Consider the following 18,037-nt stretch of genomic DNA (forward strand, 5'->3'; position numbering starts at 1 on the left):
CAATGACGCCCTGCGGAAACATCAGCAATCCAGAACGTGGGAAGATCTATAGGACACGTGTCCCGATTTCTTCAGCAAATAAGTGACATGGAAAAGGGAGGGGGGAGGTAGAGAACTCTTATAGATTAAAAGAGACCTGAGAGAGAAATCAACCAAATCCAACATGTAGATCTTGTGTAGGTTCTGATCTGAACACAGCAAATGTGTTACACCAGGGATGTCTGAAAATGGACAGTGTTACGTGATATTAAGAGATTTTTGTTAATTTTGTTCAGTTGGGATAATGGCATGATAGTTAAATTTTTTAAAGAGCCCCTATCTCTTTGAGCTAGTGATGAAATATGCAAAAATTCCAAATAGTAGAAGGGGACAAATGGAATAAGAAATGGAGTAGAAGGAGAAAAAAAGAGAGAAAAAGTCATGCGAATAGAAAACACAAAATAAACACAAAATACAAATATAGTAGTAGTTATAACAAATGGACCTAAATATTCTAAAGACAAAAATGGAGAGAATGGATTTTTAAAAAAATCAGATGGATTTTTTATCCATGATTATGGATTTAATCATCATCCATATGATGATTACAAGAGACACATCTAAAACATACAGAAAAATTGCAAGTAAAAATTGGAAAAGAATATACCAAATACTGACCAAAAGAAAATTTGTGAAGCTGTATTGATATAAAACAAAATAGGTTTTACTTATTTATTTATTTTTAATTTTTATTTTTTGCTTGAGGAAGATTGTTCCTGAGCTAACATTTGTGCCAATCTTCCTCTGTTTTATATGTGGGATGCTGCCATAGCTTGGCTTAATGAGCAGTGTGTAGGTCCATGCCCAGGATCCCCACCTGTGAACCCTGGGCCACTGAAGGAGAGCACATGAACTTAACCACTACACCACCGGGCTGGCCCCACAAAACAGGTTTTAAAGCAAAACCATTACTATGGATAGACAGTCTCTAAAAGATTATAAAAGGTTTAATTCACCAGGAACATATCACAATTCTAAACTTTTATGCAACCAACAACATTCTATTCATGCAAAATATATTCAGCAAAACTTGATAGAACTACAAAGCAGAAATAGAAATCATGCAGGACACTTTAATACCTTTCAATAACTGATAGGTGAAATAGTTTTTAAAAGTAAGGACAGGAAATATTTGAACAGCAGAATTAACAAACTTGTTTAATGCCAACCTATGGGACATTGCTCTCAACAAATGAAAAGAAATACATATTCTTTTCAAGCATGTATAAGCCATTTATGAAAAGTGACCATGTAGTGGGTCATAAAGCAAGTCTGAACAAATTTCTAAGAATTCTCATATCGACCACATTCTCTGACCATAATGCAATTAAGTTGAAATCAATAACAAAAACAGAGAGAACCCCCGTGCATTTGGGAAACAGGAAATATACTTCTACATAATTCATGAGTCAAAAAGAAATCAGAAAACAAATTAGAAAAAATTTAAACTGAATGATAATAAAAATCCTACAAATAAACACTGCAAATCGAAGCTTATAGGATACCATCAAAAGGACATTTTTAACCTTAAATGCTTATATTAGAACAACAGTAAAAGGCTGAACATTAATGAGCTTAGGATAACAACAGGATAAATTCAAGGAAAGCAGAAGGAAGAAAAAGTAAAGAGCTGAAATTAAAGAGACAGAAAACAAAAAATTCAATATTATCAACAAAGTAAAATGTTGGTTTTGGAAAGGACCAATAAAATTGACAAGTGTCTAGCTGGGCAGTAGGTCTAGAAAAGTCATTGGTCCAGATTGAAGCAGGAGGCTAGCAAGGCCCAGGACGGATGTCTCCAAGAAGGAAACAGATGGGTTACCTCGTGTTTTTGAACTTGGCGTGAGGAGATGAGCATTTCTTGTGGAGAGTTTGAAGATGAATTAATGGTAGATGACGAAAAAGTAGGCAAATGAAGTGACGGCTGCGGCCAGCCAAGGACGTGTGTGGGGTCATCCAGGGATGGGACTGTTTCAGGAGGAGAGGGGCACAGGGTCTGGGGTGTCTGGGCATGGACATTGGTATCCAGGCTGGACGAGGAGCGCAGGGAAGTGGGAGGGCAGACCAGGAGGGACTGTGGCGCTGTGGGCTGGCTGCCTCCTGTGGGCTCACAGGGACCCGAGCAAGGGGCTGGGAGAAGTGATGGAGGAGGAGGAGGAGGGCCCCCGTGGCCCGGGTCACTGTGTTCTTTCACTCAGTGACCCCCACTTGAAAATGAGGGAGGACTGGCTGCTGATGGAGCTGCTGGAGGGGAGGCCGCTCGCGTCACTTCTCTTCCCTGCACGCTGGCTCCTCCTCTCGCTTACGCTATCCTTTCAGTTTCACAAACAGAGGTGGGCAGCGGTCTTTCTCCAAGGCAATTTGCAAATAATAGAAGTAGTATACACTGTTCTCTTTTAAAAACTGTTTATACTTCTTAAACAAACCTATTAAAAAAAACACTTGGGTCAACTAATTTATAGCATAAAAAATAGAACTTTCAGGTGCATAGGTATAATGAACAAATTGACATTATTCATCACCAACTGTTGTGTTAAGATGTCTGAAATCTTTAATATGGCTACTTCTGAGCGACAACTTTCCTGTCAATTGCTAATAATAGTAGCCTGCCCTATTTCTGATGAATGCATTTCAAGGTACCAGAAAATAAATCTCTGTCGCCATTTGAAAGCAATCTCAAGTGTTTTTTTTTAATCTTAGTATGTCTTTCCTATCACTTATTTTAATTTTAATATGTCTAAGTTAAGATAAAGTTACTTAAAAGGAAATAGACTATTTACTTTTGTAAAAATTTTTTTGTAAAGCTTTAAAAACTTTTTGTTATGGAACATTTCAAACATGTACTCAGTACCTAGCTTTTTCATGCTAATCAAACTGTTTTTTGGGAGTTTCTGAAAATTGTTCCAGCTAGCAAAAAGAGAAAAGGGGCAAAGAAAGAAGGTACCCAGGAATTCTCAAAATATCATGGGGTGGCTGCTTCTGGATTATAGGAGGGTCAGGAATGAGCTCCTCGAGTCCTCTGCTCCTTCCATGGAGTTGTCAGGCGCTGTCTCTACCCTCACACCTTTCTGGTCTTTCCTATTCCTGACGCCAGTCTCATTTTTCTCTCTGAGCAGGTGTTGGTGTCCTTTTCTGCATTCTCCTCACGAGGGAAGGGAGCTCCCTTCACACAGGGTCTGTTGTATTGTTCTGTGCTCTCGATCATAACATGAAGGCCCCTCTCTCCTCTGACCTCGGGCACGCTCTGGGGGTCCACAGGCATCCACATCCTTTCTCTGATAAGGAAGTGCCCTTTGTGAGAGCGAGGGAGCAACGCCCTCACCCCCAGAAGCCTTGCCTCTGCGTCTCCTTCCAGGAGCCCTGTGTCTGTCCTTGAATGTCAAGGCTGAAGGCGGAGAAGAGGGCTGCCTCTGAATTTGTAGATGATGCTCCATATTCTGTGGCGTCCGTTGAACTTTATCCAGCAAACCGGCAAGTTAGAGGGAAACGCTTCGTGCGACGGGAGCATTTCACCAGCCCCACGGTCTAGGAGGTGTACTGACCTTTACCAACCACTCATCAAACATCGGAGACATTCATGAGGCACCTACCAGGTGCCAGAGACCTGCCAGGGCGAGAGTATGGAGATGACTAGGATGTTGTTACCTTCCTCCAGGGACCCAGGTGGCCACCGTGTCAACGATGACAAGGCCTGATGCTGACATTTGTATAGTCCTTTAGAGGTATGGAGTGCCCTTCCATCTAATGGTGTGTGTACACACATATACTTATCCCTCTCAAGAGCCTTACAGAGGGGAAAACCCAGGCTAAGAAAGGTGAGTGGTTTTACAGCTGTTTCCTGGTAGCACAGGGCAGTGCCGAGAAGCAGATCTTCTGACTGGAGATGCTGGGTGGTTGCCCGGGCCGCTCTCTGCTGTGCAGGAAGGAGGCAGGAGGGACCGAGGACGTGAAGCACAGAGGAGGCAGGCATCTGTCTGTGGGGTGGGGGAGTCACGGGGGCCTCACAGCGGCACTCATATCTGACTTGGGCCTTGAGAGAGGAGGCGGGGACCAGCTCAGGTTGCTGGGCAGGCGTGGAGGGGCGGTGCTTTCAGGAAGGTGGGGGAGGGGCTCAGGGGCTGAGGACACGGCCTGGGACGCCCCTTGGGGCAGCTGTGAAGGGCCTCATCCCCCACCAGGGATGTCAGGCTTGGCCCTGTAGGCAGGGGGGCCATTGATGGTTTCTGAGCAGCAAAAGATGACTAGATTTTTGGTTTAATCATGCAATTTAACGACTCTGATGAATGTAAGTTGGAAGGGTCACCTTTTGGGGCTTATCAGTCTGAATCCATTGGAAAGCTTTGTCAGAAATGCTGCCATTTTATGATGTCTTTTCAAGGAGCGGGGAGCAGAGAAAGGATTAAAAAGCTCATGGAAGCTTCAGACGTTTCCAGTGTCTCTGCTCTGTGTATGAAGACAGTGGGTCCCACGTTGGTGGAGGTGCCTGGTGGGCGGGAAAGCCCTGGCCCTGGAACTCAGGGGCTGGGGCTGCTGAGAGAGGTCAAGGTTCAGCTGAGTGCAACCTCTCCCCTCCCCAGGTCGGGCAGGGAAAGGCCCTGCAGCCAGCAGGCAGCTGGCCCCACAGCCAGGGCGGCCTTGTCTCCCAGGAAGCATATTGGAAGGGTTGCCAAAGCAAGGACGGCCTCGGGCGCACATGCTGAAAGGTGGGAGAGATGCTCGCCCTCCTCAGATCTTCGCGGGCCGGGAAGGCCTCGGCCTCATGGGCAGTAATTTGAGGTTCCTACTTGGTCTTTGTAGCTGAGGCCATGTCCTGAGCAGCACAGGGCTCGGCTTTGGGCCTTTTCTCCCTCACAGGCCGTGGAGGCACACTCTACAGGAGGAACAACGGCAGGGAAGGCGCCTGTTCCTAAGACCTGCGAGGAGCACAGCGGGGGTGGAGTTGCGCCCCTGGGGGCGGCTAGGAAGCATTCTCCCTTAAGGGCCCACCAGGACCAGGGGCGTGCTGGAGGGAGCACGGTGCCCCAATGGCCGTGTTTACCTCGGTCTCTCAGATTCACCATGGTGCTGACCACTCTCCTGTCTACTGACGGCCCAGGAGCTGCGAGAGAGGACGAGATGTTGAGTTGCTGACATCGAGTAGGAGCAGCCATGAGGCCAATTCTCCATCTCCAACACACCAGAAGCCGGTGCCCCTTAGGGCTCTGGTCTCAAACGAAATTTGCCACGCAGGCCATCCAGGGAGGCAACGCACACTGAAGTCAGAGCGGTTCCTGTGGGTGTTTGGATGCTGACATGTGAGCTCTGGTGGGGAGAGGTCAGCAGCACTTCACATGCAGAGATGTCTAGAGAGAACTGGGTACCTGACTTTTTTCCCAACCACCCTGCCAGAAAGAACCTTGATATGCTTTGAGCTGAATGATAGTTTTAGTATGTCCTTGCTACATTTTTTTTTTAAAGATTTTATTTTTCCTTTTTCTCCTCAAAGCCCTCTCGTACAGTTGTATTTTTTAGTTGTGGGTTTTTCTAGTTGTGGCATGTGGGACCCCGCCTCAGCATGGCCTGATGAGGGGTGCCATGTCCGCACCCAGGATCTGAACGGGTGAAACCCTGGTCTGCTGAAGCGGAGCACGCGAACCTAACCACTCGGCCACGGGGCCAGCCCCCTAAAAGTAAATTTTAATGCAGTGCGTTTAGTCCAAGAAATAAGGTGGGGCTGTCCACAGTGAGAGGGAATTTTAGGGGTTTCACGTGAAGGTGTTTTACGCATGCTCTATATGGAGACTGACAGCTATGCCAGCTTTGCAGGTAATTTTATGTGAAAAACAATTTTGGAGCCTGTTTTAGATTTCTTTTTGAAAATAAAATAACTGAGTAAAATTTACTTTCCAGGTATATCCCTATGGGGAGGAATTTTCTCCTGAGTGCTATTCTGCAAAGCAAAATTCCCTTTTTGGCGAAAATGCTTTGGAAGAAATTGTGACAAGGGTCACATGGACCTACAGAATTCACCTGTGGGTTATTTCCATCGCCCCCTTGCCCAGAAAGGCTGTCTGCTGAATTTTTCTTTTAAAGACAGGTGGATTCAGTTAGGAAGTAACAAATGTAACCAAAAGACCCAGAACATTCTAATTGCGTAGGACAGGGTTTCTAACCTCAACACTGACATCGTGAGCTGGATCCTCTTAGTCGTAGGGGCCTCCACCCACCAGATGCCAGCAGCACACAGCCCTCCTTCCCACCCCCAGTGGTGACAACCAAAAATGTCTCCACTTTGCCAAGTGTCCCCTAAGGTCAAAGTCTCCCCTGGTTGAGAACCACGGGTTTGAGAAGGCTGTATCTGCTCAGGCAGGTGGCTCTCTAAGAAAATGTTATAAGAAACATCAATAAATGTTTACATTTTTCTTAGAGATTAGAATACAAAACAGAATGGACACTACATTCCTGCAACAGACACGATGTTTCTGACATGCTCTTGCTCTCATATTCATCATTAGTTCACAACAACCCTTTGAGGGACTGCCAGTTCCTCTTGGTGCAAGGGCCAGAGTCCCTGCTGGGGGCACAACAGCACCGCGTGAGCCCTCCGCCCGGGGTCCGGGCGAGCCTTTCGGTGATGAGCGCGCTGCAGACACCCGTGGCTCGCCCAGCAAGGGTTTCAACGCGGGTTTCTCTCTTGATAACACTTTTTCCCTTAGAATCCTTCCTGCACCTGGCCTCCTTTAAGCGCCACTTCTCCTGATTCCTAGAAGGGCACTGAGAAGCACATTCACTATAACCCAGCCTTTAGCATTTGCTGAGAACAAATGCTAACTCTTAGATGGGAACAAAAGGATAATGAACCGTTTTTGGTTGTCTGATGACTAGATGAGGCTGCTCCACTCAAACCAACGTGCGTTAACACACGTCCGCACGACTCTAAACCCTTAAAAAGTACTTAGGGAGGGTCGGAGGCCTGCAGGATGTGCGCATGCCTCGTGGGAAGAGGAAATGCTAATAAATTTCTAAGTGGCCCCAAACTGCTGAAGCAGAAGATAGACAGCACGTCACCTGCACATCCCGTAGTCTCTGCCCACTTGTGTGTTCTTCACAGACAAGGGGCAGACTGAGTATAGATGCTTTGAGCTTCAGAACTGCGTTGTTTCAGTAGCTTTGTGACTTTCTTCCTTTCTCCCAAGCGTTACCATTAGCCTAAGTCACAACCGCTCTTGTTTCTATGGGGAAAACATATACTTAAGGCTCTTCCGCTCATATCCGGCCTCCTAGCAAACAAAAAAATTGACACCTAAGCACAAGAAAATCTGCATGGCAACTTTTAATTAAATACGTTCTATTTAATAGTGGAGAGATATAGGGGCTGACCTGGTGGCGTAGTGGCTAAATTTGGGCACCTTGCTCTGGTGGCCCAGGGTTCACCAGTTTGGATGCTGGGTGTGGACCACTGCTTGTCAAGTCATGCTGTGGCAGGTGTCCCACATATAAAGTAGAGGAAGATGGGCACGGATGTTATCTCAGGGCCAGTCTTCCTTAGCAAAGAGGAAGATTGGCAGTGGATGTTAGCTCAGGACTAATCTTCCTCAAAAAAAAAAAAAAGAAAAAGAACGGAGAGTAAAACAGTTTATGAATAAAATCATTAAGGTTTTTTTCTGATTAGAAAAAAGGATATGAGAATTCATGTTCTCCTTTATTCAGGGAGAAATATCTAAGTGGGAAACTGCATGCAGAATTTTAATTATGTGCTGAAATACATGATATTTTAAAGAACTTCTTTAACAAAATGGTAGATAGTAGGATTTATTTTAATTTTTCAATCTGCAAAAAAAAAACCCCCAAAAACAAAAAAACCAAACTATACTTATATATATACAGTGTCAACATTTTCAGAGCACTTACATCAGGAAACATTGTGTTTCTCTCCAACTATGACAATACTGCATATGCCACAACGAAATGTACAGAAACAATCGCATCAGCAGTCACACAAACATTGTGATTTTACATTTCAATACACAAGAAAAAAATAGAGAAAAATAGACATCTTCCCCGCACTTTGCTTCCTCGTAACCGCGGCTGTCCCCAGTCCGCAGAGCAGTTTCCACACAGGCTTCCAGAAACCTCATCTTTTAAAGCCGCACAGTGGCTCTTTGAGAAGTCATATCCTTCACAGATCCAAACTTAAATAATGAGAAATCTGCCATTTTAAAATAACAACCGATGGTTTATGAATGGGTATGGTGACGTCTACTCACCAAAAGATGTGTAAAAAACTGCATGAAAGTAAAAATAAATAAAGCTGTTGTAAAGCAGTCTTGCTTACACTCTAGTTCAGAACACAAACATAAAACTGTCATTAAAATTTTATAAAGTAATTATTTATATTCAAATTACGACTGTTCGACAAATCTAATGAAAACAAACTGATTTGGTAAAGGGTCAAAGACTTTTCGCTCCAGCAGTGTCACTCACACCAGGACGCTCTGTGGCGAAGGGCAGTAGTGATGACATATCGCTGTGTTCCGACATAAGGCACTAGATCTGAATATGCCATACACTCGCCTTATGTCATATACCTGTCACATTACCAGTGAGTTCTTTGAAATGAAAACTAATAAAATTTCAGGACACAGTGCACTTTAATGACATACAGCATTTGAAATATTTCAGACAAAGGTCTGAAAATAGCCTTTTGATGCAAGCCTGAATCTTCAAACACATAAAATCTTTCTTTTTTTATGCTTAGTTTCAACATTACTGGAAAAAATACCCATCACTAAACGTTGATATACATTCATAGCCATTTCAGTCTCTCCTCTCGCGGTCAGTGTTCATGAGGCAAAGCGTGACCCAGAATCTTTGTTCAAGTTTTCCCACCAGGGCTTCTCCATTCACAGCGGTCATTCGGTTTCTGTCTCCTTTTGTTTGGCACCTGTCAGTAGATGGAAAATGAAAGTTTCAAAGCAACATAAAAATATGTTACAGCTGTGCACGTCCTCCATCACAGCAGCAGTGGTTCTGCCCTGCGGCGGCTCCACCCGCGCCCTGCAGGGCCTTACGAGGCCGTTCTGGAGCTGCAGGAGCTGGAGAAGTGGGGTGAGCAGGTGGGCTCGAGTTCCGCCCCCCCCACCTACCGTTACTGCAGCTCGCTTTTAGTCCATATGACACACTGTAGCTCCAAATACCCAAGACTGACTTTGGAAAAGGGTTCTGATAAAATTTTTATAAAAGAAATATGTACTTATGCTTTAGTGAAGGTGCAAAGTATTTCTGTTGTACATACTTACAAAAATGTAAAAAAGGGCATTATAACATGTTTAAGGATAACTGTGCACAGCACCAACCCATATCTGGCCAGGATATTTCAAAATGGGTTGGTAGGGAGAGCTACTATTGTTCTCATCACAGCAGGTTCCCTCCTATTTTCTCATCTGACTCTAGAAGACACTAGACTTTTGAAAGAGATTACCAATCTACAGAAATAAAGGGCTAAAAACCTGTAACTACTGCCATCACACTGCTTACTCCCTGGTTTCATGTGTAGATACCGAGGTTCGTTTGGACAGTCGGACAATGAACTACTGCTAAAAACTTTGTGAAAAAATGTTATATTGAATCAGTGTCTGTAATGAGGAATTGTGCCCACTATCTGGTAAAAAGAATAACCACTGGTGCCTTTTATTCACATTCATAGTGGATGCTTTCTAAAAGTGCCTCTTACTGATTATTCGATAAACACCCACCCAACAGGGCTCGTCCTGGGTCCGGTGTCTTAGTGCACACAAACAGCTTTCACTCACACTTTTGGTTTCAACTCAAAGTATCTGGAGGGACACGGCCTGTCTCAGCCGCTCATTCTACAGCTGAAGGGATGGAGGCTCGATGAGGTGAGCGGCTTGCTCACACTCAGCTGCTGGGGATAACGGCAACTGGGCTAACCAGACTGGCCCCCTGGTTTGATGCTTATACCGTGCTGTCTCCCACGTGCAGGGGCATCTGCACTGCTGCTGCCAGACGGAGGCAGTCCTGCATTCCAGCAGAGTTCTGCTCCAAATGTCCACTTGTAATCCAGTTATTAGGAACACACAACATTGTCCCAAGTAGTGTTACACACATTCTACTATAGAGAATTCTAATTCAACTGTTGCTGTCTTTCTAACGTTCCTTCTACGGTAACGCGCATTTCAAATCCAGCTCTGGGACACGTTTCCTCCCTGCAGAGGAGCATTAACGGCTTAGAACTTTTGAAATAGCAAATTTAGATGGAAATTTAAACCCATCCAGCCCAACATTCCCATTCTCATGGTTTGCGACACCAAGGCACAGAGAGGATAAGAACTTTACTCTGCGTTGGCGATGCACAAAGAATCTTGGCTGTAGACACAGAAGAGAGCTGAGATTCCGCCTGACTCTGCCGGGCAAACTGTGTGCCTTGGCCCATGCCAGCCGCCTGGAAAAGGGGGGTCTTTTTTTGAGGGTGCCAAGATATGTGCCTGTGGGGATGCGTCTGCCCAGAGATGAGGCCTTTTCCTAACGTGGACAAAGGGACTGGAGAGTCGTATATAAAACATAACCCACTCTCTGGATTGGTCCTGCTCCTTTCCTGACGTTGTGTGAGGTTTGTCCACCATCAAATATAGCTATGTGTGCTCGCTGTCAATGCTGTGTAGCATTCCACTGGATGAATACAATGCAATCTGCCCATTCTTCTGCTCAAAGATATTTGGGTTATTTCCAGGTTTTGGTTATTACAAATAATGCTCTGAACAATCTCACATCCATTTAGTCATTTTATCAATATTTCGTGATTATAAAGCTTGCCGTGAGTTTCAGGTTCTCTACTACATTTGGCAATGACTGCCCCAGGTCCTGTCTCTACGGTTTCGGCTTCTGCAGACATGGGGTGGGGCTCCCCAGTGTGCATTCCAAGCACTCCCGGGAGCTGCCGCTGCCCTGCGGCCCCTGTGAGGCAGCGCTCTGGGATCACGCCGGTGGTGTCCTCACTTCGGGGACGTGATATGCTTCTCGCTGGTGGTGGGGATTCTTTCAGGCTGGGTATCTAAGTTACAGGCCAACTGCAAAAACTAGTCTTAGCTAGTCTGACTGATTTTTGAACCAGAGAAAAATCAATACCGTAGTACACGTGCACTTTAATGTTTAACTTCTAAGAGTTCAAAGTGCACGTCCCTTAGTCCCCCCTCTTGGCCTCCGTCTGAGGCCCGAGGCTGGGCTGTGTGTACTTAATGGGGCGGAGGGCAGAGCGGGAAGGGGAAAGAGGGACGGCTGGTGGTTGTGGGGCCCCTTCAGCCCACCCTACTATTAAATGTGTGATACAGGAGAAACACCAGCTCCTCTTTTCCACTCCTGCCCTCGCTGCACGCTCCCTGACTGTGACCTGAGGGCTTGCTCAGACGGAATCTGGCAGAAAATGAGTTTAGTCACCAACACTGTTTGGTAGTTAATGTAATTTCCATACACTATTAATGGAAAAAAGTTTGTGTTTAGGTCTTTTGTTTTATATACTCAAAACACTAGTAAGTTTTTTTTTTTAAAAAAAAAGGGTCGATGAAGACTTCAATGGATAGAACCCAAAGAACTTCCCTCCTATGTTTTCCATTGAGTAATACTGAAAATAAAGCAAAACGGAAGAGAGTGTAGCCTTTCAATGGAAAAGGTTCTGATGAGCACGGCAGTGAAGCCCCGATCATGCAGGCACCGCGGGGTGTTGAAAGGATGTTCCTGAGTCAGAATACTTGCTATAAACTCTTCTCTGTCACCCAAGTAGAACAGTAAAACTTCAAAACCACAATGAAAGTGAAAATGGTTTACAAGGGAACACACAGAAAGCCGCCATCTGTGGGGGGCGGGGGTGGAGAAGCCACCACCTGCTGTGCCCACTCCCCCCGCCCCCCCCCCCCCCCCCCCCTTCACTTCAGGGCAAAGGTCAGAAATGGGCATTCCTACCTGCCGGTGTGAGTATCAGGGCTTGTAGAATATCTGACAGGGAAATGATACCCACAATACTATCTGATTCGTTTACTACCACCAGCCGATGGACCTGCAAACAAGAGAAAAGGGGGCCACATGTCAAAGTCTAAATAAAAAAGTTTTAAAATGGATGTTAGAAAAAACATCTGTCATATACTATACAATGCACATATCCCACAAATGAGAGGAAGTAACAGAGCAGAACCAAATAAAGGTCTTTGGCTCTCATGTTGAAATGCAACGCTGATTTGCTTGCCTACTTTTAAGAAAAACCAGCCAGCTATGCCCTGAGTTTTCAAATTTCAAAATATTAATATAAGAAAGATATAACTCAAAACGTGAAGTACAATGTAGCTAGAATAGTCTCTTAAATAGTTTTCAGTTTTTTAAAGTTGTATCTTACTGTCTAATAACTATCAGATCTATTTTACACGGGAAAGAAGTCCAAATGAGCACTGAAACTAAACAGCTCACTGGTCTTAGACTGTTTATTTCTTATTGTCTTTTCTCTACAAAGTGCATATGTTAATATTCAGAAGATAAATGAAATATTATAATAAGGTGAAATAGATTACATTCATGTCTCATTTTCTACTTGAAAGTCTTTTATAAATGAATGGATAACGTTCTGAGGCATCACTCTAACGAGGCATCCTTACACGCGAAAGGACTAAGAAAGTGTCAGCTTCTTTGATTTAAAAGCTGCAGGACTGAGGCCTGAGGCCCCCACACACGCTCGGCTACCTTGGAGACCATCTTCTTCATACTGAACAGTCAACCCCACTGCAGGTACAAAACGGGGGACACAGGAAGGAGATGGAAAGAGGGGTAAATTGTTTTTATTTTTGTCCCTAATGATACTGTATTGGTGATGCTTTTGACATCACAGCTTGCTTTAGGTTGAAAAAAATCACTTTGTCATCTTTCTCATGCCAATCAACAAATTTCTTTTAAAAGTTTCTCTAAAAAAACTTAGGTTCTTCAATAATCCTGACATAATGACACAGTTATTTATTAAAATTATAAGTTAAAATGATGGTTTACATCCAGGATCACAGAATGCTTTATATTCTAAACTAGACACACTTTATTGTTAACACTCAATAACAATAATTAAATAACTATCTTTTGAACTACTGAAGGTCGACGGGAAACCATCTTCCCTAGAGAACCATGAGACAGAAAGGACCACCAAATATTTTCTCGTCATCTCTCGCTGAGCCTGAACTTATGAATGTTCCTTGTCTGAGGTATCTAAAGGCTGCTGTGATATTTATGTCATATAAATAAACCAACGCTGATACCATATACCCTTCTCCTAACATTATGTTGAAGCTAAAGCTGGTCTTCGCCCCCCAGTGAGGAGTCATCTGGTGAAAGAAACTATTTTTTAAATTTTTTATTTTTCTGAGGAAGATTGGCCCTAAGCTAGCACCTGCTGCCAATCTTCCTCTTTTTGCTGAGCCAGATTGGCCCTGAACTAACATCCATGCCCATCTTCCTCTATTTTATATGTGGGATGCCTGCCACAGCATGGCTTCATGAGTGCTATACCCAGAATCCAAACCGGCAAATCCCAGGCCACTGAAGCAGAGGGTGCAAATTTAACTGCTGCGCCACCAGGCTGGCCCCAAAAGGAATTATTTTAATGAGGAAAAAGATCAAGATCTATAACTTAAGAAATTGTTTAATTACATCTTTATTTTCCTCAATGACTTATTTCATATTTCAATGAAATTTCTGTTGCTCACCAGATGAACTTAAACAACAAACCAATCACTTCCTTCTTCTACGAGAGCGCCTGGGACCACAGAGAGCCGCTGGCACTCTGCATGTTCCTCACGTCAGCCAGGACTCCATCACCCAGAAACAGCAGCTCTTATACTGTGGTGTGAGTCTGTCTAGCCTCTTTTATATGCATATGAATCATACTATATGTAGTAACTGACCTTTTCCCTGAGCAATATATTGTTAATGGTTTTCCATATCAACATGATTTTTAATTGTTAAAAAAGATTCCAGAGGAGAGTGATGTCAGCATCATGGTGGAGTGAGCTCTTCCCTTAGACTCTCCCCTCTAAGACACAACAGAAAGGACACTCGTAAACCAACAGAGAACATTCACACAACACAACAAACGTCTGAGAGACCCAGGCAGCCACATGTATGAAGGTGGAGGTGCAGGACCCCCCGGGAGGAAGTGGAAGGAGGTAAGGGGATCTCCTCTCCCTCCCCAGCAGCAACCTAGGGTGTGGGACTGCACACAGCTCTGAGAAGAGAAGGGGGAGGTGGAAGCTCTCTGTGGGAATGCCTTCGCTCCCCGAACTGCCTCCTAGATGTGGATAAGCTCCACATAGATGAGGCTAAGTTACTGTGGGGGTGTCTGCATCAAGCCAGCACCCTAGGAGGGCAGATAACGAGGGCAGAGCGAGAATGTCCCCGGGATCACACACATGAAAGAAAGCGCCTCTCCCTCCACCCAGTGCAACAGCTTGGCCAGTTGGCCAGAGCAAGGGAGCCCTGCCAGGGCACAAGCACATGTGTTAGTAAAGCAGCAGCTGCCAGCGGGCAATGGCAGACAGGCCTCTGTCAGCAGAGATGCCAAAGGACAGGCACAGATGCCAGGGTTCACAGCACGCTCAGAATACACTGCTCCTGACCCCTCCCAGTGGCAGCAGGTGGAATCCATGACCAGACATTACCACTATGCAAAGGCACAAATCTACCCCATCAAAGAGTATGAAGGAATATACAAACACCAGAAGGAAAACGACAAGCACCCAGAAATCAAATCCTGAAGGCACAGAAATTTACTATCTAAATGACAAAGAATTGAAATAGCTATCATAAAAAAAACTCAATGAATTAAAAGAAAATTCAGAAAGCTAGTTCAATGAAATCAGGAATAAAATTAATGAACAGAGGGAATTCTTCACAAAAGAGACTGAAACTTTAAAAAAAAACCAATCGAAAAAGTTGGAGGTTAAAATCATAATGAATGAGATCAAGAAAAATCTGGAGTTCCTTGAATAACAGAGCTGATATTATGGAGGACAGAATTAGCAATTTAGAGCAGAGAAATATAGAACTGTTTCAGATGGAGAAGGAGAGAGAACTAAAACTAAGACGAAATGAAGAAATTCTCCAAGAAATATCTGACTCAATTAGGAAAGGCAGCATAAGGATTATAGGTATTCCAGAGGGAAACTAGAGGGAGAAAGGAGCAGAGAGCTTGTTCAAAGAAATAATAGCTGAGAATTTCCCAAACCCGGGGAAGGAGCTGGAATCACAAGTAAAAGAAGCTAACAGAACTCCTGATTACATCAATGTAAAAAGACCTTCTCTGGGGCATATATTAGTTAAACTGGCAAAAGCCAATGACAAAGAAAAAATATTAAGGACAGCAAGGCAGAAGAAAATAACCTAGAAAGGAACCCCTATCAGGCTTTCAGCAGATTTCTCAGCAAAAACCTTACAGGCTAGGAGAGAGTGGAATGACATATTCAAAATTCTGGAAGACAAAAACTTTCAGCCAAGATTACTCCATCCAGCAAAAATATCCCTCAGATATGATAGAGAAATAAAAACTTTCCCAGATAAACAAAAGCTGAGGGAATTCATCACCACAAGACACACCCTACAAGAAATAATCAACAAGGCCCTTATACCTGAAAAAAAAAAAGGTTTACAAAGCCTTGTGCAAGGAGATAAATAAGGAGACAAAAGAAAAAAATTTCAGCTCTCTATCGCAACGTTATCAAACAATTATAACATTAAAGATAAAAGGTGGGGGGGCCAGCCTGGTAGCACAGTGGTTAAGTTTGGCGTGCTCTGCTTTGGTGGCCTGGGGATCACAGATTCAGATCCTGGGTGTGGACCTAGCACCACTTGTCAAGCCATGCTGTGGTAGCATCCCACATAAAAAAACAGAGAGAGACTGGCCCAGACGTCAGCTTAGGGCCAATGTTCCTCACAAAAGTTAATTAAATAAATAAAAATTATTTTAAAAAATTAAGGAAAACATCAAAATTAGTTATAATCTCGTCATTTTAATCACAAACTCACACAACACAAAATGGAGTAAGTTGTGACAACAGTAACTCCGAAGGGGAAGAGGAAACGAAGGGAACCTGCTTACACTAAAGGAGATGAGAGGCTATCAGAAAATGGACTATCTCATCTACGAGATCTTTTATACAAACCTCAAGGTTACCACTAAAAGAAAATCACAACAGAGACACAAATGGTAAAGTAAAGAGAAAACTGAGAAAACCATCATAGAGAACTACCAAAGTGAAGTGGCATTCTGAAACATATAGGAGGAGAAACCAGGGAAATACAGAACGACCAGAAAACAAGTAATAAAACGGCAGCATTAAGCCCTTATCTATCAATAATAACTCTAAACGTAAATGGACTGAATTCTCCAATCAAAAGACACAGAGTGGCTGGATTAAAAACAAGACCCAATAACATGCTGCCTCCAGGAAACACATCTCAGCTCTAAAGACAAACATAGGCTCAGAGTGCAGGGATGGAAGACAATACTCCAAGCAAAAGGCAAACAACAGAAAGCAGGTGTTGTCATACTTATACCAGACAAAGTAGACTTCAAGATAAAAAAGGCCATGAGAGACAAAGGGGGTAGTATATAATGATAAAAGGGACACTCCACCAAGAAGTGGAATATAAATATCTGTGCACCCAACACAGGAGCACCAAAGTACATAAAGGAACTATTAACAAACCTAAAAGGAGATATTAACAACAACACAATAACAGTAGGGGACCTGAACACCCCACTTACATCAATGGATAGATCATGCAGACAGAAGACAGCCAACAAGAAAATAGTGGAATTAAATGAAAAACTAGACCAGATAGACTTAATAGATATATACAGAACACTCCATCCAAAAACAGCAGAATATACATTCTTCTCAAGTGCACATGGAACATTCTCAAAGATAGACCATAAGTTAGGAAACGAGGCAAGCCTCAATAAAGTTAAGAAGATTGAAATCATATTGAGCATCTTTCCCAACCATTAAGCTATGAAACTAGAAATAAACTACAGGAAAAAAGCTCAGAAAGTGACCAATATGTGGAGACTAAACAACATGCTACTGACCAACCAATGGATCACTGAAGAAGTTAAAGGAGAAATCAAAAAACAGCTGGAGACAAATGAAAATGAAAACATACCACACCAACTCATACGGGATGCAGCAAAAGCAGTCCTAAGAGGCAAATTTATAGCAATATGGGCCCACCTGAACAAACAAAGAAAAAGCTCAAATAAGCAATCTTAAACTACACCTAACAGAACTAGAAAGAGAACAAAGCCCAAAGTCACCAGATGGAGGGAAATTATAAAAATTAGAGCAGAAATAATTTAAATTGAAACAAAAAATACCAGTAGAAAGGATCAATGAAACTAACAGGTTCTTTGAGAAGATAAACAAAATTGATAAACTCTTAGTCAGACTCACTAAGAAAAAAAGAGAGTGGGCTCAAATAAAAGAAATTATAAATAAAAGAGGAGAAATTACAACAGATACCACAGAAATACAAGGGATTATAAGAGAATAGTATGAAAAACTATACGGCAACAAACTGGACAATCTAGAAGAAATGGATAAACTTTGAGACTCATACAACCTCCCAAAACTGAATCAAGACAAAACAGAGAATCTGAATAGACCAATCACAAGTAAAGACATAGAAACAGTAATCAAAAACCTCCGAAAAAATAAAAGTCCAGGATTCTCTGGAGAATTCTACCAAACATCCAAAGAAGATTTAATACCCATCCTTCTCAAACTATTCCAAAAGATTGAAGACGACGAGTGCTTCCTAACACATTTCACGGGGCCAACATCACCCTGATCCCAAAGCCAGACAAGGACAACTAAAAGAAGAAAAATTACAAGCCAATATCGCTGATGAACATAGATGCAAAAATCCTCAATCAAATATTGACAAACTGAATACAGCAATACATTAAAAAGATCACACA

General features: G+C 43.3%; 1 protein-coding gene and 1 long non-coding RNA gene across 7 annotated transcripts in view; both read right to left on the bottom strand.

The window, feature by feature from the left end:
• Positions 1 to 1,003: 1,003 nt before the first annotated feature.
• Positions 1,004 to 7,459, bottom strand: LOC124243486 (uncharacterized). The gene is made up of 3 exons (XR_006889685.1): positions 7,399 to 7,459; positions 7,087 to 7,298; positions 1,004 to 5,309 (listed from the first exon to the last, which is right to left on the bottom strand). It is a non-coding gene; the product is annotated as an uncharacterized LOC124243486 (long non-coding RNA).
• Positions 7,460 to 7,817: 358 nt separating this feature from the next.
• The window catches only part of PRKAG2 (protein kinase AMP-activated non-catalytic subunit gamma 2), a 286,173-nt gene continuing 275,953 nt past the window's right edge, over positions 7,818 to 18,037 (bottom strand). For all 6 annotated transcript variants that reach the window (XM_046669514.1, XM_046669518.1, XM_046669517.1 and 3 more), the window contains 2 exons: positions 11,995 to 12,088; positions 7,818 to 8,962 (listed from right to left, as the gene is read on the bottom strand). In XM_046669514.1, coding sequence (XP_046525470.1) covers positions 8,931 to 8,962; positions 11,995 to 12,088 — 126 coding nt within the window. In that variant the 3' untranslated portion in view covers positions 7,818 to 8,930. The remainder of the gene's footprint in view (positions 8,963 to 11,994; positions 12,089 to 18,037) is intronic.

The sequence above is a fragment of the Equus quagga genome, chromosome 8 (assembly GCF_021613505.1).
Source record: "Equus quagga isolate Etosha38 chromosome 8, UCLA_HA_Equagga_1.0, whole genome shotgun sequence".
Classification (NCBI taxonomy): Eukaryota; Metazoa; Chordata; class Mammalia; order Perissodactyla; family Equidae; genus Equus; species Equus quagga.